The following is a 26,478-nucleotide window of genomic DNA, read 5'->3' as shown; positions in this document are numbered from 1 at the left end:
CTCGAGCGATAGACCAACGATTGGGTATTTCCCAATCCACTGTATGGAGGATACTGTCAGCAAACCAAATGAGTTCATACCATCTGCAATGCGTCCAATCATTAGAGCCTGCGGATTACCCACTCCGGAGGACTTTTGCTACTTGGTTTCTTCAACAGAGTGCGGCAGACAGCACATTTGCTGCGTCCGTATTATTCACGGATGAGGCCAGTTTCACAAGAGAAAGAACCTTCAATCAACATAACGCCCATTTGTGGGCTTTGGAGAACCCCCATGGTACGCGAATATTTGCAACTCAATGCTGTTTCTCTGTCAATGTTTGGGCCAGCATTGTTGGAGACCACCTCATTGGACCGTACCTTCTGCTCCCTCGTCTGGACGGTAGGGCATACTTGATCTTTCTACAGCAAGTCCTGCCCGAACTTATTGAAAAAGCACATGTTCCTCAGTCGTTGCGCCGCTCAACGTGGTTCCAGCATGATGGGGCTCCCCCACATTACGCTAGTGACGTCCACCAACACCTAAACGTTACATTTGGACAGCATTGGATGGGTCGTGGTGGTCCGGTTCATTGGCCTGCTAGATCGCCGGACCTATCATGCCTGGACGTCTTCTGCTGGGGTAAAATGAAGACATCGGTGTACGAGACCCCCGTTTATTCAGTTGAAGACCTCGTTGCTCGCATCTCTGTAGCTGCCGGGGAGATTCAAGACACGCCAGGAATCTTCCAGAATGTTAGGGATTCCATGCGGCAGTGCTGTGAAGCCTGTGTGACTGCTTCTGGTCGAACTTTTGAACACCTTCTGTATCGTGGCTTTTTGCCAGTGTAAAACTTGTCATTAAAATGATTTCTGTTACACTAACGAGTTGCTGTTTCTGTTCTTTTTCTTTGTTCACGCGACCTCCCGCACGACGAAGGCATTTCGGACCCTGCAATGCTATGTGATTCCAGTTCGTCTTTGTGCCCCTACTACAAGTTTGTCGCACTGGTAGTGAATCACCCTGCATACAGGGTGATTCACTACCAGTGTGACAAACTTGCAGGAGGTGTAGGGGGCACAAAGACGAATCGGAATCACATAGCATTGCAGGGTCCGAAATGCCTTCGTCATGCGGTAGAGGATGTTGAACGGGAGGTCGCATGAACAGCAATCCCGCTGGAAGTCAGCATTTGCGAACCAGTTCCCGAGGCAGTAGGATGGACGAGTATTCAAACGTTGAACTGGCCGACATGCACCTCGCATATGGAGCTGTGGACTGTAATGGGCGTGCTGCTCTGTGCTTGTACCAGGAGCATTTCCCGATTTTCGATTTTCGCACCTGTGCACAGAAGGTTACGTGAGACTGGTTGTTTCACGAGAGGTACCATGAATCGAGAGCGAATGACGAGGATGCAGACAATGAGGAGAATGTCCTACGTCTTGCAGAAGGCAGTACGAGTACTCGAGCGATAGGCCAACGATTGGGTATTTCCCAATCCACTGTATGAAGGATACTGTCAACAAACCAAATGAGTTCATACCATCTGCAACGCGTCCAATCATTAGAGCCTGCGGATTATCCACTCCGGAGGACTTTTGCTACTTGGTTTCTTCCACAGAAACGGTTCACGAATGCTGACTTCCAGCGGGATCGCTGTTCACACCACCTCCCGTTCAACGTCCTCTACCGCATGACGAAGGCATTTCGGACCCTGCAATGCTATGTGATTCCAATTCGTCTTTGTGCCCCCTATACCTCCTGCAAGTTTGTCACACTGGTAGTGAATCGCCCTGTATATATATATATGTGTGTGTGTGTGTACATACATACATAATTATTTATTTTATTTTTTTTTTAACTTGTGCAGTGAAAAAAAAATGGAGCTCATACTGATGTTATTAATGTTGAAGATGTCCAGCATTTCATTTTGTACAAAACATTAAAATGTGCTTTTAAACTTTTCAGTCTTTCATTCACAAAGAGACTATGAAAAACATAATCACATGGACTTTTGGGACATGCTATACAGAAATATTATTCGTATACAATTTTTATAAATATATCAATATATTTTTATTTTATTGTTTTTCTGTTTAGGAAAAGTTCCAGTGTCACCTGTAAAACTGTTAGTAATCTTTACATCAGTTGTTTTGGCTTCATTCCTTGAAGGTGCAACATCTCAGATAGATAATCTTGTATTGCCATTATTTCTGTTTATGATGTTGATAGGTGCTTAATTGAATAAGTGATAAATTAATATACTGAGTTCCTACACAAAGACCACCAAATTGTGATTATAAGCCAGTTTTCTTTTTTTATATATATATATATATAATAAATTGTAAATTGATGGATACTTTTTACTGTATATTTTGTAAGTGAATGAAACAGACTTTGTTAATATTTATGATAATAAAAATCATGATACTGAAATAAAAACCATTATAAAACATTTTCTTTGCTAATTGTCATTTGTCTACTACTGATTACATATAAATAATATTCTTAATGCACATTTTGTATAAATGCAATACATTTTGGATTGGTACTTGGTAGCCTTTTTAAAGAAATAATTCCGATAAATCAATATTACTGAGTATTACTTTGGCTTAAATATGCTCTTGTAAACATTGGCTGCACCTGAATAACGGATATGCTTAGTGGTTTGGGTTGAATTTTTAAGATTATGAGATTGATTGTATACTGATGCTGAGGCACCCTATTTAACCTTATTACAATTCTTCTTACTGTATGATATCTTTCTTAGTTATACCGTAAATTATATTTTTGTAAACCAGTTTTCAAGTGAGAAGAATATTTTCAATTTTTGTGAGTAAAATTGTGAAAATTCTTTGTTTTTGATGGGAATCAAATTTCAGACATCTTACCACTGGATGATAGGGCAGACCATACTGATGTTATTGACGGCATCGGTTATTTTGTTCTATTCAATATACTTGTTATTTGATGTTTCGAAAGAACGTGGAATACAGAAAGGTTTCTTGTTATTCTAAAATAGTGTTCTGGGATTTGTAGGAGTCATTGAATCTGAATCCTATTGTATGCAACTTTTATGCCAAGGAATACAGTATCCAACTAATCCTTGCTAGAAGTGCATATATCCATTGGTGGCAATGAAGAGATGTTTCATGGGCCCACAAATCCCTCACAGGTATTACTGTGGTTGCTATAGTTTTCCATCCACACTAGAAAAGACCTAGATGTGAATCTCATCAAAACAGGAGAATGGGCTTTTTCATACCATGGCTTGGTCTCAAGTGAGGATTCCCCTTCTCACTTGAAAAAACTTGCAGTGTAATACATACAATACAACATTCAACAGAATACAATAAACTCTCATAGCCTTAGTTGCTTTGGTGAAAAATTTGATTGCACATAATTGTCAACATCTTGCTGTCATCTACTGAGCTTTTGGCTCTTTTCATTGCCAACTCAGAAGACTTTATTTCTAGAGAGTTACTGGTGATGAAACAGGTTCATCACTGGGACCTTGAGACGAAAATCCAATCAATAAATGGAAACAGAGAGCAACACCTCTTCCCAAAAAATTCCATACTGAACCATCAGCAAACAAGATTATGGGCAGTCTTTTGTAAACACGAAGAAGTATCATTAGTTGATCACTACATCTAAATGGCAGTGAAAAGTGACAAACGGTGTTTTGCTTTTTTTTCATGACAACACACCTATTCGTAAGCAGGCCGGCCTACAGCTGAGATTTAGCCCCCAGAAACAAATATCTGTTCAAAAATTATAAATTTAACCTATGAATCTCAAAGTAGCACTGACTGTTTATCATTATATACGAGATAATACTCACTGACAATTTATGTGAATGTAATCGAAGCGAACATAGAAAATTTAGAGCATGATAAATTTCATATCTGTCTAAGCTTTAAAAAGTTTAATAAAAATAAGTTTAATATATTGCTCAACAAATTTAAAAGAACACAGAAAATGCGGTGTGACTCAGGCAGCTTTCGATTAAGTGGGACAAAATTTGGTATGTGGTGTGCAATAACAATGAAATGAGGAGACAGCGAGAAACTTTGGATGGGTATAAGGAACATTTATTTATAGGGGTATAAGAATTACCAAAAGATGCTCAAAAATATGGTCATGTGACATTAGTACAGTGTAAGATTCTGTGGCAACAAATCCCTTTCTTCTACCAGCACAGACCTCAGCTCACTAAATGACTGAGGAGTTGGCTGTCAGTGTGCAATGTGACACCCAAGGGCATCCCACACTTGATCAGATTTAAGTCTAGTGATCACGCTGGCCACAGAAGTCATTGGATATATTCAGTTTCAAGATATTCCTCCTCCTCCACCACTGGAGCTCTATGTGCAGTGGTGTTATCATACATGAAAAGAAAATCTGGGCCAACCACACCCCTAAAAATTCCACATAGGGTTCAAGGATCTGTTCTTGGTTATGGTACCCCTATCAAAAACACAAAGAGAGTTGTGGCTGTTGATCATTATTCAGCCACACGAGAACAGGCTCAACCATAAGTTTCCCTTTCTCTGATGTTGGGGGGATGCTATCGCATTCCTTGTTGTCTCCAGATGAAATAACTTTTAGAATCTGTTTCTAGGCTAAAACGAGAATTGCACCAAATTTTTCAGGGCTCCAAGTTACATGCTCATGGCACCAGTTTCGATGAGCTCTCAGTGATTTGGGGTTAATGGGATACAAACAACTGGCTTCCTTGTGTAGAGTCCACTTGAGTTGAGCCTTCTTAACACAGCTTGGTTGGAAACGTTTTCACCTGTGTCCACAGCAATGAGACAGTTAATGGTAGACATTGTAGGGTTCCGTCTTGCTGTTATAGCTAGATAATGGTTTGTTCTGGTTGATGTAGCCATCGGGCGACCCTGGCCAGCTCTTCTTGTAATGGTTCCTCTCTCCTGAAACTGCTTCCATAGTGTTGGGACAACACTGAGGGACACATTAAGCCAATCTGCCACTTTTGCTGCCTGGCTGAAAGTCGTCCAACAGTCCGCCACCTCAAAAAGTCATCTAAACAACGATGGCTTGCCACCCTGAGTACTGGAGATGTGGTTATCCCACTGAGCATGCCAAAAAATGGGAATGAAATGTGGTGGCAACCTGTGTTTTTTATAGGCATGAATAATTTGCATAATGTGTGGCTCTCTAAGATAGATCTATTTTTATTGGATACTTGGAATTTGCATGCTAATTCCAATTATATCAAATATTTTCCTTCGGCAACATATTTTATTATATTTTCCTTTGGCAACATATTTTATTGAAATATTAAATAAAATATTAATGAAAAATATGTTGTTCTGATAATTTTGTCAAGCAGTGTATGTTCAATATGTTTTAAGTTAAAAATGTTCTTGAAAAAATAAAGCTCTCGGTTTGAATCTTGTGGATTCAAACCCAGCGCTTTTCTAGTGGATGTCAAATCGCCAATCTATCAAATCACAGAGGTCAATATTATTATAATTAGCCATATGGTGCAAGGAAGCCTGAGGTTTTTGCTGCACAAGCAAAAAAAAAAAAAAAAATTCTAAGTTACCCGTGTGAGAGAGAGAGAGAGAGAGAGAGAGAAATAGAAAAAATCACCAAGAAAGAGGAGAATAATGATAAAAAGCTCAGGACCCTGGGTGTGCCAAGCCCATATTCACCAGATGTGAGCCCCTGGGGGTGATATATATATATATATATTTGTAATTTATATAGTATATATCAGAGCTGTAATGCTAAATACGTTCTACGTTGATATTAATATTTGTAAAATAATAAACAATTTAACGCAATGTTCTACATACTATATTGAAGTAAACTCCTCTTATTATTTTACAAATATTTGTAATTTGGAATGACAGCACTGCCAGATTAGGATTTTGCTTATATGTTCATTATTTTCAATTAATGAGATCTGATAAAATCTACAAATAGCATAATGTATAATACTAAAAAAATGAAGAAACATGGTTATTATGGAGTCACAAATGGCACATTTGCAGTAGCATAGAAAAGTTCAAAATTCAATTTAGGACTATGAATTTGTGACCTTTTGTTAGGCTGAAAAAAAACCTTTGTTGTTCCCAAACTTTGTAGTGGAAAAGGTCACAATGAATTTCTAAGGATGCAATTATAGGGAACACAGGCGCCTCCGTAGCCAGGTGGGCAGGAGCAGCAGTGCGTAGCACACGTTTCTTGATTAGACCGGGATTCGAGCACGTGACCACTAAATACGAGGATGTGGAAAGGTCAGGGAATGACCACCGCATATCCCCTTTGCAATATGGCCTTAGTTGCTAATGCTCCTAAAAACCAAATAACAAACAATAGGGAACACAAATTGCAATATAATGTTGGGAAAACTTGCAGTAATTCCAAAATCTTATTTAAGGTATATTTTAAACAGAGTACTGTCTGCCTCTGAAAGTATGAGAATGTGAACATTCCACACTATTTTTTTGCACTCTTTCATTGGTTCAGTATAAGAATCTCAGGTGTATTTGCGGCCTTTGGTTCAGAGCCCTGATGCATTTTACTACATGTATGTTATGCTTCTACACATTCAATCTGTTGAGATTGAAGAATTGACAAGCTGATATCAGAAAGAATGGTGTGCAAAAGTCAGTGATCATTACAATGGTATCATAATGTCTGAAAATTAAGTTAAATATTCAGATGTTTCTGTTGAAATTCTTTCAGCTTCATCAGTAAATTATGTACAAGGTGTGGTAATAAAGTTTCCAGATTGGTACTGTTGTGGTCATGTTTGATGAGTTTGAAAATAAATGGAAGTGGTATGTTGTAGTTCAAACTTCCTCCAACAGTTGGTGGTGCAGAGATTGTCCAGTAGGCTGACAGGTTGCAAGTAATGAGTTTCATTAATAGTGGTAATTTTGTGTCACCATTTTGCAGTAAGGCAACAAACAAATATCAAATTTGCTTTAAACTGGGAAAATCTGCAATAGAAACATGAAATGTTAAGCTGTACCAGTTTTGTTTGAATGCTATAAGCAGTTCAAAGATGAATGTAAGGATGTTCATGATGACTTAAGAAATGGGCATCCATCAACCTCTCGAAATGAGGACAGTTACATAAATTCAGGAAATTGTGGCAAACGATCATCATTTGACCCTCCCTCGGAATGATGGCTGACGAATTGGATATGAATAAAGAGATGATCTGTCAAATTTTGCACAAAGATTTAGAGAAAAGAAAGGTCTGTGCAAAATTTGTGCCTCACAGATGAGCAGAAGAAATGAAAAGGTTTCGTCATGTGGAGACTTCATCCAGACAATCCTAATTTCCTTGAATACGAAGCATTGGAGCATGCATTGGATTTCAAAATCATCATTAAGGCCCAAAAAGTTTCGTTTACAGAAGTCGAGGATCAAGACGATGCTAATCACGTTTCTCGACAAACAGGATGCAGTTTAGAAGGAATTTGTACCTGAAGGGGAGAGAGACAATGCTGTGTTCTATGCACGGGTGCTTCAATGACAACTGAAGTATATTTCCCAGGTGAGGCTGCAGTTTCAAGAGAAAGGTGGCTGGTTCTTATTGCACAACAATGCCCCTGCTCATTCTGTAATTGTGAAGACATTTCTCATGAAACATGGCATTGTACAGATCAACCATCCACCCTACTCTCCCAATCTAGCACCAGCAGACTTCCCTCTTTCCTAAAGTGAAAACTGCCCTCAAAAGGATAGCGATCTCAGGATGTTTGAGGACATAGAAAGAAAAAACATAATTGTTGAATTGAACACATCTCTCTGGATGCCTTTGCTGACTCTTCTCAGAAACTTTTAGAATGGTATAATAAGTGCATTCAATCAGGTGGTGGGCTAAGGTAGAGAAAGCCAACAACGAGAACCACGGGAAACTTAGCGGTCAAAAGCATTTCCCGATACCACAGCTCCCTGCATTCTCGGTAAAAAGATGGTGCATGTTATCAGTGGTGGCAGTAGAAGTCGATAACAGTGTATTGATTAGTTTTTAATTATGATTAAAACAGATTATCAGAGTTCATGAGTGGGCTGAAATTTACTTACGGGTACACCCACCAGACTGCCTCAGTCTTAGGGTGTTTATCCCCACTTCCCGCTGTTTTAACCCGATAGGAAAACAACTTCTACAGACGGTACGTGTTATTGGTAGTTGCAGTAAAAGTTGTTTTAAACAGAGTGCTGTTAAAACAGCAGGAAGTGGGGATAAACACCCTAAGACTGAGGCAGTCTTGGAGGGTGTACCCATAAGTAAATTTCAGCAGTGAAAGCATTACACTCATGAACTCTAATAATCTGCTTTTAATAATGAGAAAAAACTAATCAATACATTGTTATCGACTTCTACTGCCACTACCGATAACACACACCACCTGTTTACCGAGAATGCAGGGAGAAGCTGTGGTACCGGGAAAACACTTTTGACCACTAAAAGTTTCCTGTGGTTATCGTGTTGGCTTTCTTTACCTTCACCAGGTGGTGATTATTTTGAATAAAAATAAAACCATTTTTGAGTTCCTTTGCTTTCTGTTCTTTTTATTGCACTAGTCTGGGAACTTTATTGCCACACTTTGTACAATGAAATAATAATATCCATTTATTTGCTATCAGTCAGAAGTACAAGGAAGAAGCCATGTCCATACAAAGAAAGCTAAGAAATACAGGTTTGGCTAAAACAGGTTGGTCAAAATGCACTCCAGAGCAGAGACCAAGCATGGATACAACGAACTAATGACAAGAAAAGCAGTCATGGTATAGCTATAGGGGCTTATGCAGAAGGTGATTAATAAATTAAAGTAACAGTAAAATAATTTCTAATAAAAAATATGTCAAAAACAATTTTGACATAGTTTATTTCGATTTTAGCAAACCATTTGACTCAATCTCCTATTAGGGATTACTGTATAAGGAACATGTTGAGATTACTGGAAACATTTTAACATGGATTGCCGTGTGGCCACAGGACAGAGTTGTGATTAATGGATATTTTTCAGATGGTGTAAAGTCAGAAGAGGGGTCCCCAAGGATTGGTTCCTGGACCACTGTTGTTTCTGATTTTCATAAATGACATCAACGACTAGACAGAAGGCTTGATTTCAAAATATGCAGGTGATGTAAAGATTGGTAGAGTAGTTAATGATAAGTACAAGCACTTCTTCAGGATGACTTGAACAGGCTGCAAGAATGGTCAGAAAAGTGGCAGCTATGTTTTAGGGTAGCAAAATACAAGGTCTTACACTTGGGTACCCATGGAGACTGGAGATATGCAGATGTATCCCCAATTCACAAAGGGGGTTCAAAGGATGACACAAATAATTATAGATCTGTTAGTTTAACTTCGGTTCCGGGGAACATAATGGAGTCACTGGTTAAAGAAGCATTGCAGGATCATCAAGACAAGACTGCAGTAATAGTTCAGATACAGTGTGGGTTTGTTAAGGGGAAGTCTTGGTGCCTCTGTAGCCAGGTGGGCAGGAGCAGCAGTGTGTAGCGCACGCTTCTTGATTAGACCGGGGTTCGAGCCTGTGACCACAAAATACGAAGGGTGCGGAAAGGTCAGGGAATGACCACTGCATATCCCCGGAGAAATATGGCCTTAGTTGCTAATGCTCCTAAAAACCAAATAAACAACAAACAGGGGAAGTCTTGTCTGACCAGTTTGATTGGATACTACGATGTGGTTACAAAGGAACTTGATGCAAAAAAACAATTTTGATATCATATACTTCAGTTTCAGGAAAGCTTTTGATACTGTTGCACAAGGAAGACTGCTTTACAAATTGGAGCAGTATGGAATTAAGGACAAGTTGCTGCAATGGACAAAGGGAAGGTTGAGTGGAAGAAAGCAGCGAGTGGTAATAAATGGACACTACTCTACATGGACTAATGTTATTAATGGAGTGCCCAAGGGTTCCGTGCTGGGCCTATTGTTGTTTTGTGTATTTATCAATGATATCGATGAAGGTATATAAGGCTTAATGTTGGCAGGGTTGTTAATGACGGTCAAGACAGTATGCTACTGCAACAGGATCTAGAAAAGTTAGCAGATGGGCTCAGAACTGGCAACTGAAGTTTAACATTAACAAATGCAGAGTACTGCATATGGGTAGCAGTAACCCAAGAGAAATGTACCAACTGTGTGGTACTACACTCAGGTAAGTGGAGAATGAAAAATACCTGGGGGTAATTGTGCAGTCAGATATGAAGTTCTCTGAGCAGTGCAGATGGGCTGCCTGAGCAGGTTATGGAGTTTTGTCAATGATATATAGGAATTTTGCTAGCAGAGACAAGGTGATGATTATCCCTTTGTATAAGGCAATGGTCAGGCCACACCTTGAGTACTAGGTACAGGTCTGGAGGCCTAATTTTAGGAAGGATGTAGAGTTGCTAGAATGAGTACAGAGAAAGGCAACACGATTGGTAGGAGGAACAAAGGGGGTGCGCTTATGAAAAAAGGCTTAAGTTCTGCAAGTTGCAGCATCTGGAGACTAGGCACATGCGAGGTGACCTGATCGAGGTATATAAGACCTTGAATGGTTTGAGCAGGCTCAATGCTGATGGGATACTTCTGCTTAAGAACCCGAGGGGACACAGATTCAAATTGACTATATCTAAAGACAGTTGTAGAATATATGTGTGGAAGTTTGCCTTTAGCAAGCGGATAGTTGATTGCTGGAACAGACTTCCATTTGTTGTTGTAGTGGAAGTTGATAGCTTAAATGAATTTAAGGTTGAACTAGACAAACATTTGGAGTGACTGAATGGGATTATTTTTTTTTTTGGCTGATGCAATATAAGCTTGCATCATATGCCTCAACTAATGCTAATGTCTACATTCCAAAAATACACCGATGAGCCAAAACATTATGACCACCTACCTAATATGATGTTGGTCCTCCACGTGCAGCCAAAACAGCTCGTACTCGGTGAGGCATGGATGCTAAGAGATTTCTAAATGTACCTTGTGGTATCTGGTGCCAACATGTAACCAGCAGATCCTTTTAACTTCTGTAAGGTCCATGGTTGAGATGCCGTAAACGGAGTTGCTCTTCCAACACAAACCACAGATGCTCGATGGGATTGATGTCTGCGGAATTTGGAGGCCAGGGCAATACCTGGAAGTCTTCCTCATGTTCTGCGAACCAGCCTCGAACAATCCGGGCAGGATAATGCATTGTGCATTATCCTGCTGAAAGGTGGCATTGCCGGAGGGGGAAGCACCCCACCAGCCATGCCATGCCATTTCAGATATGCTCTGACCCAGTCGTCTGGCCATTACAATTTGGCCTTTGTCAGTCGCTTAAGTCCGCTGCCTTTCCCATCTGAAGAACAAGAATAACACTGATTAATGGAGCTCAGTATGAGGTGTTTTTTATACCGTGTCCCGACCCTCACACATGCTGTAGTTCACCTGCAGTTGGTTCGATTTGCATAACGATTTGCTGGTCATAATGTTTTGGCTCATCGGTGTATGATGTTCAGCAATTAGATCACATTTAACCTAGTTCTAGAGTCAGTGAACTGCTGCATTAGCAGTTCTCAATAGTCACCTAATATAAACAGGATATACTATATCAGTAAACAAACATAAGCATCAATTGACAAAACTTTTCCTACAATTAAAAAAAAAAAAAAAATTTAAGGTTGTTTATCTACTTCTGGTTACCATCTTCACATTTGTTGTTGGGTTTTTTTGGACCCCCATTTGTACCAGTTATATATAAAAGATATCTTTAAATGTGAAATAATTGCAGGATCTTCTTGGGAAATACTGTAATTGCAGGATTTGATATAGTATTTCCTCTAATTGATATCACCTTCCAAAAGATGTGTTATGTGATTCCTAGTCAACCGATAGGACCACACACATGAAATCATATACAAGATATTGCTTCTTTGAGGTCATTCTTATCCTATTCAATACACTTTTAAAAACTTTAATACAGAAACTGTGGCAAAACCATTTCCTTGAAAATATTACAAGTACATTCCTAAGTGAACAGCAATGTTTTCTTGAAAATATGGGGAAGGGGAAAGTTAGTTAATGTACATGGTGCTTTAAATTTCAGGAAATTTTGATTTTTTTCCCCTTAAATTAATTGATTTTTTTTTCTCTTTAGTAATGAATAGAAGTGAAAAGTAAATATAGTTATCTCCTTATCAATTAATTACTAAGATTATAACTTTACAGAACATTTAATAAAATTACAGGGTTACATTCTCTAAACTTAGCCATTCAGTTAATTACAACTGCATAATATTTATTATACAGTTGTAATTGTATACTCTTTATTTTTAAGTTTCTTTTCTCTCTCTACACAGGTATCTATTCACAAGCATCACCATTGTTCACAAGTCTTGCATAACAGTACGCATTAAGCATACGTGGACTGCCTAAAGCTAAAAATACTGCATTAAATCTACATTTAATGTATGATTTTTTTTTTTTCTGTACAATTTGTATGGGGGAAAAAAAAAAAAAATCATAATTGCCAGATTTTTATTTGTTGTTTGGTTTTAATGAAATTTGAAATGGCTGAATAAATATTTTTAAAAGGCCCATATATATATTTTAATGAAAAGTCATTCACTGAGAGTCTCAATATTACGTACAGACAGCTGGTGTTATGTGAATTTCTGGTGCAAGGGCTACTTAGGTAACATTGTGCCAGACAGATGGACATGGTGAAGACAAAAGGAACTTAGCATATACATGTGAATAGACATGAAAAAGGACTTCATAATCAAAGGGACCTCTCCACATATAACTTAAGTTTTTTTTTCCCAAACTTACCTTTTATAATCAACTTAACCTTTTATATTGCTGATGTGGTAGCTGACAGGTACCACTTTTTAAGATTTTATTTTTTTAATTTGTAAATGAAATCAAATCCTCCCATGTACCTTTCCCCCACTGATATTCTCTAACTGGTTGTACCCTATTTTCTGTTTTTATTTTGATATATTATGAGTTATGAAACATTAAATTTTTGTTCTGCATATAACAAATTCCAGATGAGCAAAAGCATCTACTTTTCTTCTAGGCAATTCTCATTCCCACAATGGTATCTGTGAAGACAACAGGTTGTTAATCTTGCTGTAAAGTTTTGATTTCACCAGCAACATAAACAGCTGCAAAAATACAGATGTTCATGTTGCATCTGCCAGACACCATGCAAGCATCTGGGGTTCAGTAACCTTGAAAATTCTAAAAAATATGATAAAAACGTTCTTTATTATTATCAGTTCTCTCATTTATTTTTGTCTGATCTTTTTTAAATTGGGTTTAGCAAATTTTAATTAGTAGATCGTTTTCAATTCAGTAAAAATGCAAAAAATTATTATTTTTTTTATATAATTAAAACAAAATGGGGTATCACACAGACCAGTTGCAAAAGTGTGTGTTAAAACTGAGGGTGTGAGTAACGGAAGGTTACACTTTCTCTGAATACCTGACAGGGATACACAGAAATTCAGTTCTGTAAAGTGAACATAGTTTCCTGCTGAAATGAGACATTTATTTGGATTGGAATGCATTTCTTCACTGTATAGAAACCATAATATTTTTTTCATTTCTATTCTTGTTCCATAAATAAAGTTCCAGCATATGAAGTAATGCTATAACATTTTGTTAGAGCTATTTTAGTATTTTTTAGTTTCAAAAAACCCTTGCTTGAAATCTGGCAAAAAATTCTTTATTATAGTAACTAAGCCTAAGGTAGTATAAAACCAGAATGTTTATTTTACCATGTTAAAAATCACTATACAAAAATGAAATGATTTGGAAAATTAGATCTGTAATAAGTACACATTTTGAAGTGTTTTGTTTTTTGTTCCTGTGATTTTCTAATTAAATCTTCCATTTGCCATCCCATTAAAGTAAACATTGCCATTCATTAGAGAAAATGTCAAATGGGGTTCTTCATGTTTCAGAGAAATGGCTCCAGAATTAATAACTGCTTCACCGTTCACTTTCATTAAGTGCCATGGCTGAATTTTTGTAAAGGAAAAGGCTGTCTTCCTTCAGTTTTTGTTCTGATATGCAGCAGATTCCTGTTTCAGAATAAAGTTGTCTTGTTGATTTATGTACACCTCTACAGTGTTGTTGGACAGCTTCAGTAATCTCTAGAACCCAAAACATTTAACAAGCCATACTATGCAGCATTTATTTGCATTTTGCCTTTCTTTTTAAAGGCAGGGCTGTTTATGAATAACTAAAACTATTTAGAAATTACTTGGGGTAACACATTGATTAACAAAATGCTTTATTTTATATAAAAACACAAGATAAAGCTTACTATTAAGATTTGTCATCACCTGTTTGAATTCCTTTACTAACATATTATGTTGAGAGACTAGTAAAGGTCTTTGTGCTGCTTGTTCCTTGTAATTTTAAGAGTTTTGTTAACCATTTCCTTCTTGCACAACTGATAATTCACGCTAAGCATTGTGTCATTTGGCACACACATTCAGTTACCTGTGCATACATGCTACATCAGAATACTCTTAGAATTTTAAACTATATGCTTTTCAAGATCTGATTGTTGTACTGGATGATTACAATGTGTGGCATATCTGTTTTGTTTGTGTGACAGCAACTGAAGCTATCGGGCATTATTGTATATGTCTGTAAATTGCATGCATTCTGTAGTTGTTTTACCTGTTCTGCAAGTTATGCTGAATGAACAACCAGTTCCCAGGGAAAATAATTGTGCTGGCAAGGCCAGCACAATTATTTATTTCCTCCAGCCAATATAAATTTCCTCCTAGGCCCAGATTTGAATTCCATCAAAAATATTTATAGGATTCAAACAGCCCACTGTTATCATTGTGCTGGTATATCAGTTGCAACATTATTATTATTAGTAGTAGTAGTAGTAGAGGCATACGATGCAAGAAAGCAAGCTTATGCAGCATCAACCAAAAAAAAAAAAAAAAAACCCTCCCATTTCACTTCTCCATTTGTTCCAAATGCCTGTCAGCCTTAAATTTATTTAGGCTATTAGCTTCCACAACAAAAGATGAAAGCCTGTTCCACCAATCAACTACCTGCTGGCTAAAGGCAAATTTCCGCACCTCTATTCTACAACTATCTTTCCTCAATTTGAAACTGCCCCCTCAGGTTCTTAATCTGAGCAAGAGGAAGAATCCCATCAGCATTCAGCTTGCTCAACCCATTCAAGGCCTTATACACCTCAATCAGATCACCTCGCAGGTGCCTACTCTCCAGGTGCTGCAATTTGCAGAACTTAAGCCTTTCTCGGTAAAAGCACCCCTTTGTTCCCCTCACCAAGCTTGTTGCCCTTCTTTGTACTCATTCTAGCAATTATACATCCTTCCTAAAATGAGGCCTCCAGACCTGTACAGTACTCTAGGTGTGGCCTGACTATTGCCTTGTATAACGGGATAATCACCTCCCTGTCGCTGCTAGCAAAATTCCTATATATCATTGACAAGACTCCATGACCTGAGCTAGCAGCCCGTCTGCAGTGCTCAGCAAACTTCATATTTGACTGAACAATTACCCCCAGGTCTTTTTCACTTTCCACTTCCCTGAGTGTAGTACCACACAGTTGGTATGTTTCTCTTTGGTTATTGTTACCCATATGCAACAATAAAGCAGCTACAATGAAGTTGGGAATTCCTCTGATCCCTTGAGGCTGTAGTGGAGTATAAATGCAGTAGTAGCAACCATTCTGAATTAATGATTTGTTGTTTGAGGTAATATTCCAAAATACGTGCTAAATTTAGAAATGCTCTGCAAATAAACATGGCCTGTAATAAACATCCATATTTATCCTTGACCAAGTTAGTCTGTCTTAGGTTGAGGCTCTGTTTTTCCACTCCAAAAGACAGGCTAACTTGGTCACTCTATTTAAAGGTTTTTTTTTTTTTTTTTTGATAATATCAGTACAGTATTTTTCACATCAGTACATGATGGACTAATGAGTAGCTGCCTAATCACCTGATCTAATAGCAGTTTGTCTAGCTAACAGCATTTTCCCTCTGGAATTAAAATCCCAAGTTGTTGCCCAATACCATAATCAGTGGAATGCAAGACAACCACTGCTGACATAAACATACTAACAAATATACAAGCCTATGGTTTGTAACATAGCCTATAAAATGTGTACTTATGACCTGTTATCCTTATCTCTTTCAAACCTGTAGCCTGATTTTCCAGCTGAAAAACTGTTTCCTAAGTCAATATGCACTTTAACTTCGTGACTGATTTTTTTCTTGCTGTCTTTCCATCAGTGTTTGTTATAATAACAGAAGTCATATTACTATCGATTCTCAGGGTATTTGTATAGTAGTTTGTATCCCATAAAACACATTGTGTGAAACGATATATGGAATGCCAAGAGCCACATTGACAGATCAACAGGAATAAAAAATTTTTTCACACATTACAGTAAGACTGTCCCTCTCAGTTTATCACAAATAAATGTATACTGGAAAAAGGTCCACAGACGATAAGACCAGGGCTATATGAAGAATTTTAAACAGTCAGATGCAAACGATATGCTGCCCCTCCATATTACATGAAAAGGTCCCGGTAATATTTTGTATTCATTTTTCTGTCACCCCACTACCTGACAGGTCCTACTGATAGTATTTATTTTGGCATCCATAAGCACTTGAATGCAACTGCTTCTAGGCTTGCATCTTGATGCAGCTTTGGATAAGACTGGGAACAACTGGTAGAGAGCTCTTGATCATTTACAGTATTATGATAATCTGGCTGCTTAATAAAATAATTGAATATTTCACAAATTTCCTTTATTAAATATCAGTGAATATTTTATATCTAATTTAATATTAAATACTCATATTTTAATATTTATTTAATACAGTATTTAATAACTAATTGAATAAAGATCAATTATCAAATTTGCTAATTTATTTTTCATAAATACTTGAGAGGGTAAGCTGAATACATCGATGCATAATTCAAAATTTAACAACAATAATCTGATCTATAACTAAACCATTTGTATTTTTATTTAACACTTCAAATGAACAAAAGCACTGATAAGGACTGAAGTTTGTTCAAAATGTGATTATCTTGATAGTAATGATAATCACATTCCTTATAATTTCATTCATAATAATTTTTAAGAATGTCATTATTTTAATATTGTTTTTAAAATTTTTTATCCTATTTAGGAAGATGATCTTTCTATAGATATGTTATTTGGAATAAACAGCAGAGAAATACATCACAAAATCAATCACTGTGGACCAGATTCAATCATGCAATATCCTTGATTAAATCATACAAAGCTTAGCTTATATACAATATATATCCTTTCTTAACCATTCACTCCTAGTACATCTGACAAATGCTACCTTTTTTTTTTTTTTTAAATGTTTGTTATTTTTTTAAATTTGTAAATGAAATGAAATCAAATCCTCCCATGTACCTTTGCTCATCAATGCTCTCTAACTGGTTATAGAGCATTTGGCATTTAGCAGATGCCAGATGAGCAAAAGCATCTTTTTTCTAGGCAACACCCATTCCTATGTGACATCTATGAGATGCCAATAACAGATATCTAATCTTGCCATAAAGTTTTGGTTTCACTGGCTAAACATGAATAGTTGAACAAAAATACAGATGTTCATGTTGCATCTGCCAGACACCGCACAAGTGTTTGTTTCAACCCAGGGGATGAGTGGTCTTGACAATTCTTTAAAATTTGATAAAAACATTTATTATTACTGGTTTCTCTCATTTATTTTCATTTGATATTTTTAATTGAGTTTAGCAGGTAATAATTAATAGATCACCATTTTCAATTCAGTAAAAAAAAGCTAAAAATTATTTTTTTTATAATTAAAACAAAAAGGGGTGTCTGACAGATGCCATGCAAGCATCTTTGTTAAATTGAGGGGGCAAGTGATGGCAGGTTAATGTAAAATTCAAATTTTCATCCTTAGTTTTTTATATAAATTTACAAATCAAGGCTGCTGAATAAAGTCATAATTTTGCATTTGTATCTATGGGTCATTCAAATACTTTTACATTTCTTCTTTTGGCTAATTTTTTATTACTTTTTTTTTTTGAGCACATCTGTTTTCTGTCAAGTATGTGTAATATCAACAGCATATAATTCTCATTAATTGGGCCACGGTATGTATGATTTGCAAAACTAGATGAATGGATAATTATTACAAAGCTTACGAAATTCATGTATTTTTATGAGAGAAATTCAGCTTGATCCACCTATCCCACAGATATGAAAAATCACACATCCCACAGATTATCCTATTTACATTAATGTATAATACATTCATACCAAGGTGTTATCAATATTTTGTCTAAGCAGTGTACACATATGCAAAAAAAAAATCATTCATTTCTTGGATGCACTTTGCTTAAAACTTATCATCAAAGCAGATAAATTTTGTATGTCACATAGAATGCATAACTTGTTGAACTTTGTACAATCCAAGTCACACGTTTTGATAACTTATCTTTAAAAACATAAATAAAACAAAAATCGTGTGATTTTGCAACATACACTACAATATTAGAGATAATCTTCAAAAGATAAATGGCATGATCTGAACAGAACAGAGAACATACAAGAGTCCCATTCACAAATTTTACAAATCACAGCCCTATAAAAATTAGTTTTCTTTTCTATAGCACTTATGTTTTGGACACTTTATATCTCCAATCACAAATAACTCTTTCCTAATAATTATCTCAACTCAATCAGCACTTTCAGAACATTTGATAATTTATTTATATAAGTAGCTCAGAGAAACAAAAACAATACATCAATCACCTAACAAATTCTGAATGGCACAATTAGCATATTCTATAATATTATAAATATGCTGAAAGATAAACAGAATGGCATTAAACAACAAATTAATATATAAACAGTAACAAAGCTAAAAGGAAAAACAAATTCATATCTCCAAACCACTGTAAATAAACTGTTTAAAGTTGGTTTTCATTATTTTTATTTATTCATCAACAAATTCAACTATAGTTAGTTAATATATGGTATCATACAAAACTGCAATAAATAAATAAATAAATAAATATAATAGAAAACAAAAGTTATATTTTTAGATTGGTTATCAGCTTTGTTAATTTAGTAGAGCGTACACTAAATTATGATAGAAGTGGATCATTTTGACCCTATTCAATTGGAAATTCGTTTGGGGGGGGATGAGAGAGAGAATTTTTGGTGAGAGTGTTTTAGGGTGCAGCAAGTTCCATAAAAAGGAAGAAAAAGTTAGGGAGTTGTCAAAATGCGTCAACCACAGGTGCCAGTGGTTTAATGGATCTAGTATAACTTTCTATAATTTCAATATTCATCACATTATATCACTAGCTATCCACTGATAATTATACAATTTAAATATTCATCTTCCAATATACTCAGTTAAGCCTTGGACTTTGGTTTCTATAAAATTAAAGCAAAACTTTCAACAAGAATCTATCACTTGGGGTTCAGGACTGAGCAGTGGGACCCAGGTGCATGGTTTGGTTGGGGGGCCTAATTTCTTTTGTTATAACTGTTATAACCATTTAAGAAACATTTATGAAGACCTCCTTCTCTTCTGTGTCTGGGCATGTGTGTGTCATATCCAATGCACCCTTTTGTGTGGCCTTGATTGGGTTAATATACTGAAATAAAAAGCTGCTGGGAAATTTAATCATATTATACAGGATAAAAATAACAGAAAGGAAGTGCTTGTAGTTGGTTTACTTGACATGAGGAATTTGACCTAAAAATATTTCTATAGCTTCTGTGAGAAAATCTTCTTCTTTTACAACCTCACTCATAGTCTGAGAATTTGCTGCTTCTCTCTTCAAAGTAGAAGCAAGATCTAAAACACCTAGTTTGATACCCACCTCCAAAACAGTGGCAGGCTCACTTTTTGTTGAACTAAGAGCAAAACACAAATTATTGAGTGCTGTATCGCACAATGGCTTTGGTACTTTTCCAGTTGCTTCTTCACAAAGAGAACTATACAACTCTTTGACTTCTTTAACAAATTCTTTTAAAAGTGTGCATGTCAGTACACCAGATCTAAATACAGAAAAGGATATATATTCTGTACTATGACACTGTAATTTCTGTATTACCTTATCTTTCTGGTGTGCTGGCAACCAGATAATTAACTGGGATAACAGATCTGTATAGATGTCACCAGTTAGGCCATGAACTTCTTGCTGAACTTTATACTGACTAATTGTAGTATATGCTTTCAGTAACCTTTCCTGCATTGCAGGATGCGGGATGGTCATATTTTCAAGCAGATAAGCCGCTTGAGCTACGCGATTACTCTTTTCACATTCACGTTGAAAATAAGTTGCTAAAAAATGGATAGGATCAGGTGGTTTGATATCCAACAATGCCAAAAGCGCTTGTTGTAAAACAGTCTCAATCTGATCTTCTTCCATTATTCCACTTCGACAAATAATTTGAAATCACAATAAATGTAAACTTATTTCGATATATTTATTATCAGCACATGAACTCGCATACAAATTCCTTAGTCTTCGAAAAATTTCTTCCTAGCAGTCTATTAAGCTGTTTTTTTTTTTTTTTTTTTTTTAACTCTTGAATCGATAATTGTTCACAATCGGATCAACTAAGATGAAACTATTAAAACAAACAAACAAACCGCTCTATATCACAAATTACAGATTTCTATATAATTTTATACACATTTCAAAGATAATATTTTTCTTTTTTTCAGTAACGAAAAACACTAACCCTTTATTAAAATTTTTAAACTACTTGTATAGATAAGTTCGTAACCTGCTGAAAACGGGGGGAGGGGGGTGCTATAACAAACCACGCTTCATCTATATAAGTTCTCGTAACCCCAGGAACTCACATCTGGTGAGTATGGGCTTGGCACACCCAGAGTTCTGAGCTGAATATCATTATTCTTCTCTTTCTTGGTGAGCCTTTCTACTTACTTACTTCTTTCTTTCTTTCTTTCTCTCTCTCTCGTTCTCAGGGTAAGTCGGGAATTTTTTTTGGCTGGTGCAGCAAAAGGGTTCCTTGCACCATATAGCTGATGATGATAATAATAATAAGAAAAAGAAGAAATTTCCGAGAATGAACCGCGATACGAAAACGTCGCCGTGTACTTTTAGCCAATAATCATGTTATTACCATTAGTAGAGGCATATGATGCCAAAAAGCAAGCTTATGCAGCATCAGCCAAAAAAAAAAAAAAAACTTCCCATTTCAACCATCCATTTGCTCCAAAACTTTGACGAGTTCTTCCTTGAATTTATTTAAACTATCAACTTCCACAACGACTGATGGAAGTTTGTTCCACCAATCAACTACCCGCTGGATAAAGGCAAATTTCCGCACATCTATTCTACAACTGCCTTTCCTCAATTTGAATTTATGCCCCCTCAGGTTCGCAATCTGAGAAAGAGGAAGAATCCCATCAGAATTCAGCCTGCTCAACCCATTCAAGGCCTTATACACCTCAATCAGATCAGCTCGCAGTTGCCTAGTCTCCAGACCCTGCAATTTGCAGAACTTAAGCCTTTCTCGGTAAGCGTACCCCTTCGTTCCCTCACCAATCCTGTTGCCGTTCTCTGTACTCTACATCCTTCCTAAAATAAGTTTCCAGACCTGTATTCAGTACTCAAGGTGTGGCCTAAGATCATTGCCTTATACAAAGGGATAATCACTTTCCCTACCAGAAAATTCTTCTATATCATTGACAATGTCCCATGACCTGCTCTGGCACCTGTCTGCACTGCTTAGAAAACTTTATGTCTGACTGCACAATCACTCCCAGATCTTTTTCATTTTCTACTATGTTTCTCTCGGGTTATTACTATCCATGTGCAGTACTTTGCAATTGTCAATTTAAACTTCAGTTGCCACTTCTCAGCCCATCTACTGAGAAGTGACATTTTGAAGATCCTGTTGCAGTAGCACACTATCATTATTATCATTAAAAACTCTGCCAACCTCTATATAGTTTGCAAACTTGAACATTAAGCATGATATACCTTCATCAATATCATTGATAAATATAAAAAAACAACAATGGGCTCAACAACGAATGTTATTAATGGAGTCCCTGGGGGACTCCATTAATAACATTAGTCCACGAAGAGCAGTTTTCATTGATTACTGTTCTCTGTCTTCTCCCACTCAACCATTCTTTTATCCATTGTAGCAACTTGCCCTAAATCCCATGCTGCTCCGTTTTGTATAGTATTCTTCAATGTGCAAACAGTATTAAAAGCTTTCCTGAAATCTATGTATACGATATCAAATGTATTTTTCTCATCCAGTTCCTTTGTGACCATATCATAGTATCCAATCAAATTGGTCAGACAAGACTTTCCCTTATACTTCACACACATGCTGTGTTTGAAGTATAATGTACATGACCGTGCGTTATTTCTTTAACCAGTGACTCCATCATTTTTCCCAGAGCAGAAATTAAACTAACATGTCCGAGGGCTCATATCTGGCGAGTATGGGCTTGGCAAACCCAGGGTCCTGAGCTGGATATCATCATTCTTTTCTTTCTTGGTGATTCCTCTCTCTCTCTCTCTCTCTCTCTCTCTCTCTGTCTCTCTCTCTCTCTCTCTCTCTCTCTCTCTCTCAGGGTAACTCGGAAATTTTTTTTTTTGGCTGGTGTAGCATAAGCCTGAGGCTTCCTTGTGCCATATGGCTAATGTTACTAATATTACTAATGTCTGTGGAGACCTCCCCTGTCCAAGGATGCTGTCATAATTATGGTTGAGGGTGCGCTTGCTTCCTTCGCCGCCTCCTTTAATATAACTGGATAGATCCCAGTAGCGTTGCTAGATTTTTTCGGGCCTGGAGGCAAAGAACATGTTCGGGCCCCTGATTAATTAATGAAAATTGCATAAGGAGGAGACAGCCTAAGACGCCGGGTCCCTAAAGGGTCCGGAGACAATTGTCTAGCCTGCCTACATGGTAGCTACGCCACTGATAGATCCCATCCACTCCAGGTGCCTTTCTTATGTTTAATTTCAACAATTTCTCCTCCACTTTGCTCTCAGTTATTGCAAAATCCTTAAGCACCCTGCTACAATTTGATAACATTCTGGCATTTTCAATCCTTAATAACTCCTCATGTGTGAATGTAGATGCAAAATACAACCATCCTTTTATCCATTGTAGCAACTTACCCTTAATACCATTCTGCTCCAATTTGTATAGTAGTCTTCCATGCGCAACAGTGTCAAAAGCTTTCCTGACATCCAAATATATGATATCAAAATATTTTTTTGCATCCAGTTCCTTTGTAACCACATCATAATATCCTATCAAATTTGTCAGACAAGACTTTCCCTTAACAAACCCATGCTGTGTCTGAATTATTGCTGCAGTCTTGTCTAGATGATCCTGCAATGCATCTTTAACCAGTGACTCCATTATTTTACCCGGAACAGAAGTTAAACTAACTGGTCTATAATTACTCGTTTTTACCCTTCGATCCCCCTTTGTGAATTGGGGATACATTTGCACATCTCCAGTCCTTGGGGACCTCCCCTGAGTCCAAGGATGCTCTCATAATTATGGCTAAGGGTTTGCTTAATTGCTTTTCCGCCTCCTTTAATATAACTGGATATATCCGGTCCACCTCAGGTGCCTTTCTTATGTTTAACTGCAAAAATTTCTCCTCTACTTTGCTCTCAGTTATTACAAAATTATTTAGCTCCCTGTTCGAGTTTAATAAGCCTCTGTCCTCCACTTCCCTACAGAATTCCTCATGCGTGAACGTAGATGCAAAATACTGGTTCCGTTTGTCAGCTATCTGAGCCGGATCATCAACAGTCGAGGCATCATTGTCAAGTCGACGAATCTTATTCAACCCCTTCGTTCTAAAGTTTATATAAGTAAAGAAGTTTTTGCTGTTTTTTTTTTTTTTTTTTTAGAATCCTTTGCCAAAGATTTCTCGTAATCTGCCTTCATTTGACTAACCCCATTTGTGACTTGATTACAGACTAGCTTTTATCTAACATAGGTTTCTGTGTTGCCTGATAATTTATATGAATCCCATGCATTTTCTTGTCTGACACGAGCCTCATTACTTCGTTTGACATCCATTAGGCCTAAACCCTTTGAACAGTATTTCTTAGTCGGTATGAAAAGTTTTGTAGCTTCCAAGATTAATGTTATTGTTGCTGCACAAGCAAACCCATGAACACGAAATGAGAAGAGATGGATAAACCCTCCAAGAACATATTGTCTATGTTATATAATACTCGTAAAAGATGCTCGTAAAAGTTGTGAATATGGAGTACGAGCCGCTCCCTCTCTCTAAACAAAATTTCTGGGTATGCTCCTGTGCTGCTCCAATATTCTTTTTGCGGACCATTGTCCTCATTGTCCACATCGCAGCCGTGTAACATAATCACACATGTATGTTCTCTAGTCGGTTTCTACGTTGTGCGGGCTGAAAACCCCTATAGTTTCCACTGGATGTAGGCTAGCCACAACCCCAATTGAAGCAGAAGACAATCGAAGAGTTCTGGCTCAACACATCGAGCAGTGAATTAAGACTTAACAGCCAAGCTCCCAAGATAAAACTATAACGGAAGAAAACTAAGGACATATAAAAGGTGACAAACTGGGGGATTCAGGAAGAAGAATCTCCCAGTTTGTCGATCAGAAGTCCCATAACTGGCGCACCCCAGGAATGGATAACGTCTATAACCACTGCTGGTAGAAGAAAGTGGTACAAGGGAGCCAGGATACAGGCTCCCTTGTACCCTGGGTGATAAGTCACCCAATGACTTCTCTGATGACGTCACTAAGTAACAATCCCACAGCCTCTTGCTCAGGAATCACAGACCTGAAGGCAAAGGAATAGGTTTCTATACGACTACATTCCTACCTGCATTAACGTACGCTTCTGTTTGGTTCTGTAAAGCTGCAACTGCAGTAAACAGAAGAATATTGGACACAGTTCAACTGTCGATACTACTCACCATCACACGTGCCTCCCGTACAACCAGTACACACGCCCTGCACGTCCTTGCTGGAGCCTCCCTCTGGACTTTGAGATAATCTCCTGCGGTATGGCATATTACATTGCCAAAAGATTGCCCTGCACCTTTTTGAATTTAACTATAACCCGACAGCGAATCAGAAGGCAGAGAAAACTAGACTCCAAAGGCACCTACAGCAGGCATGGCAGGATCGGTGGACTACATTAACAAAAGGCGAAATCACAAAAAAGTTCTTGTCCAGTTCCATAGTATAGAATGGAATGAATGGAATAATAGTATGGAATGGAACCTGGTTCCATTCCATACTATTCACAACTTACCTACTGACCGGCCATGGATCATTCAACACAAAATTAACCAACTTAGGGATCATCGAGACCCACGCTGCATATGCGGGGAGGCAGAGACCTGGCACCACATTATGTTTGACTGTACCCATTATGAGGACCATCGCTGCCAGTTAATGACAACAATCACTTACTTCCCGCGGAATCTGGAATCACATCCACTCGACTCACCAGAAGAGTACAAGGCTTTTACTAAGTTTCCACAGAATCTTTTTGCCCAACGCAGGACATTAATTGCCATCCGCAGAAAACACTAGCATGGACCTTACTGATGCATGCCATAGAATTGACTATATGACTAAACTTATTGGAAATGGACAAACTACCTAGACAAACTGACCTAACATTAATGACCAACAAAATAAATACTTCTAATGAGAGGCAACCGAAAAATGAGAAATGACCGACTTGACAACTCTGCATTTTGAAAATAACACTTACTGGACAGCTACCTCTCGAGACATTGATAAGGCAAGGAAGACCCAAGAAACAACCGGAGGAGTCAAAATAACAGTAAAATGCCAGCCTCCTGAATGTATTTCTTGTCTGTAATAATGGATCCATTACTTGACAATGAATGTTGCCATTGGCGACCTGAACGGGGCGCTCTAGCTCTGTTCACTTTTAATCCCCACCCCTTGGGCAGGGGGAGTGGACGGATTTCTGCCCTCTCTCTGCTCCCCTCTTTTTTCCCCTGGTGCCCCACTGACCAGTTTGGGGTTGTCTTCCCTATCATCCTCATGTTTCTACCTGTCCTCCCCCTCCTTCAGACTTTATCCCTACTCTAATTTGTCACATTTAAAAAATTTTTTTATTTATTTTACTATTATTTTTTATTTATTTATTTTTAAAATTTTTTTTAGGCTGTTGCCACTGATACGATCTTCGGAAATTAGGTGGCAGGGCCTGGAGTACTTAAGCGATTCCTACACTGCCTGATCTGCCTCCTAGGGGCTAAGTGTGGGTAAAGGAGGTGTTCCAATAGGGGCCCCAAAGACTAAACGTCAGGAGAACAACATAACATAACACGACACTACACAACGCTAACACGCACATTACACGTTTTAAACCTCTGGCCTTCACAGAGTTCTGTGATATACAAACAGAGTACACAACTCG

The 26,478-nt window shown here is 37.5% G+C and overlaps 2 protein-coding genes across 2 annotated transcripts in view; one reads left to right on the top strand and one right to left on the bottom strand.

Moving 5' to 3' along the window:
- Positions 1–2,219, top strand: part of Dolk (Dolichol kinase) — an 86,843-nt gene extending 84,624 nt beyond the window's left edge. The window contains exon 12 of the mRNA XM_090369082.1: positions 2,080–2,219. Coding sequence (XP_090225208.1) covers positions 2,080–2,219 — 140 coding nt within the window. The remainder of the gene's footprint in view (positions 1–2,079) is intronic.
- A 17,519-nt stretch (positions 2,220–19,738) lies between these two features.
- On the bottom strand, positions 19,739–20,440 carry LOC150091597 (tubulin polyglutamylase complex subunit 1-like). Its single transcript, XM_090369070.1, has one exon. It carries the CDS (start codon positions 20,438–20,440, stop codon positions 19,739–19,741), a length of 702 nt encoding a protein of 233 aa, XP_090225196.1.
- Positions 20,441–26,478: the final 6,038 nt, after the last annotated feature.

The sequence above is a fragment of the Mastigoproctus giganteus genome, chromosome 1 (genome assembly GCF_048544385.1).
Source record: "Mastigoproctus giganteus isolate SK-2022 chromosome 1, ASM4854438v1, whole genome shotgun sequence".
In the NCBI taxonomy this organism is placed as follows: Eukaryota; Metazoa; Arthropoda; class Arachnida; order Uropygi; family Thelyphonidae; genus Mastigoproctus; species Mastigoproctus giganteus.
Note: the sequence above shows the minus strand (reverse complement) of the source record. Positions and strands in the feature narration are given on the sequence as shown.

Coding starts and splice junctions, on each gene's coding strand:
- LOC150091597 (XM_090369070.1), bottom strand. CDS start 20,440: ATGGAAGAAGATCAGATTGAGACTGTTTTACAACAAGCGCTTTTGGCA.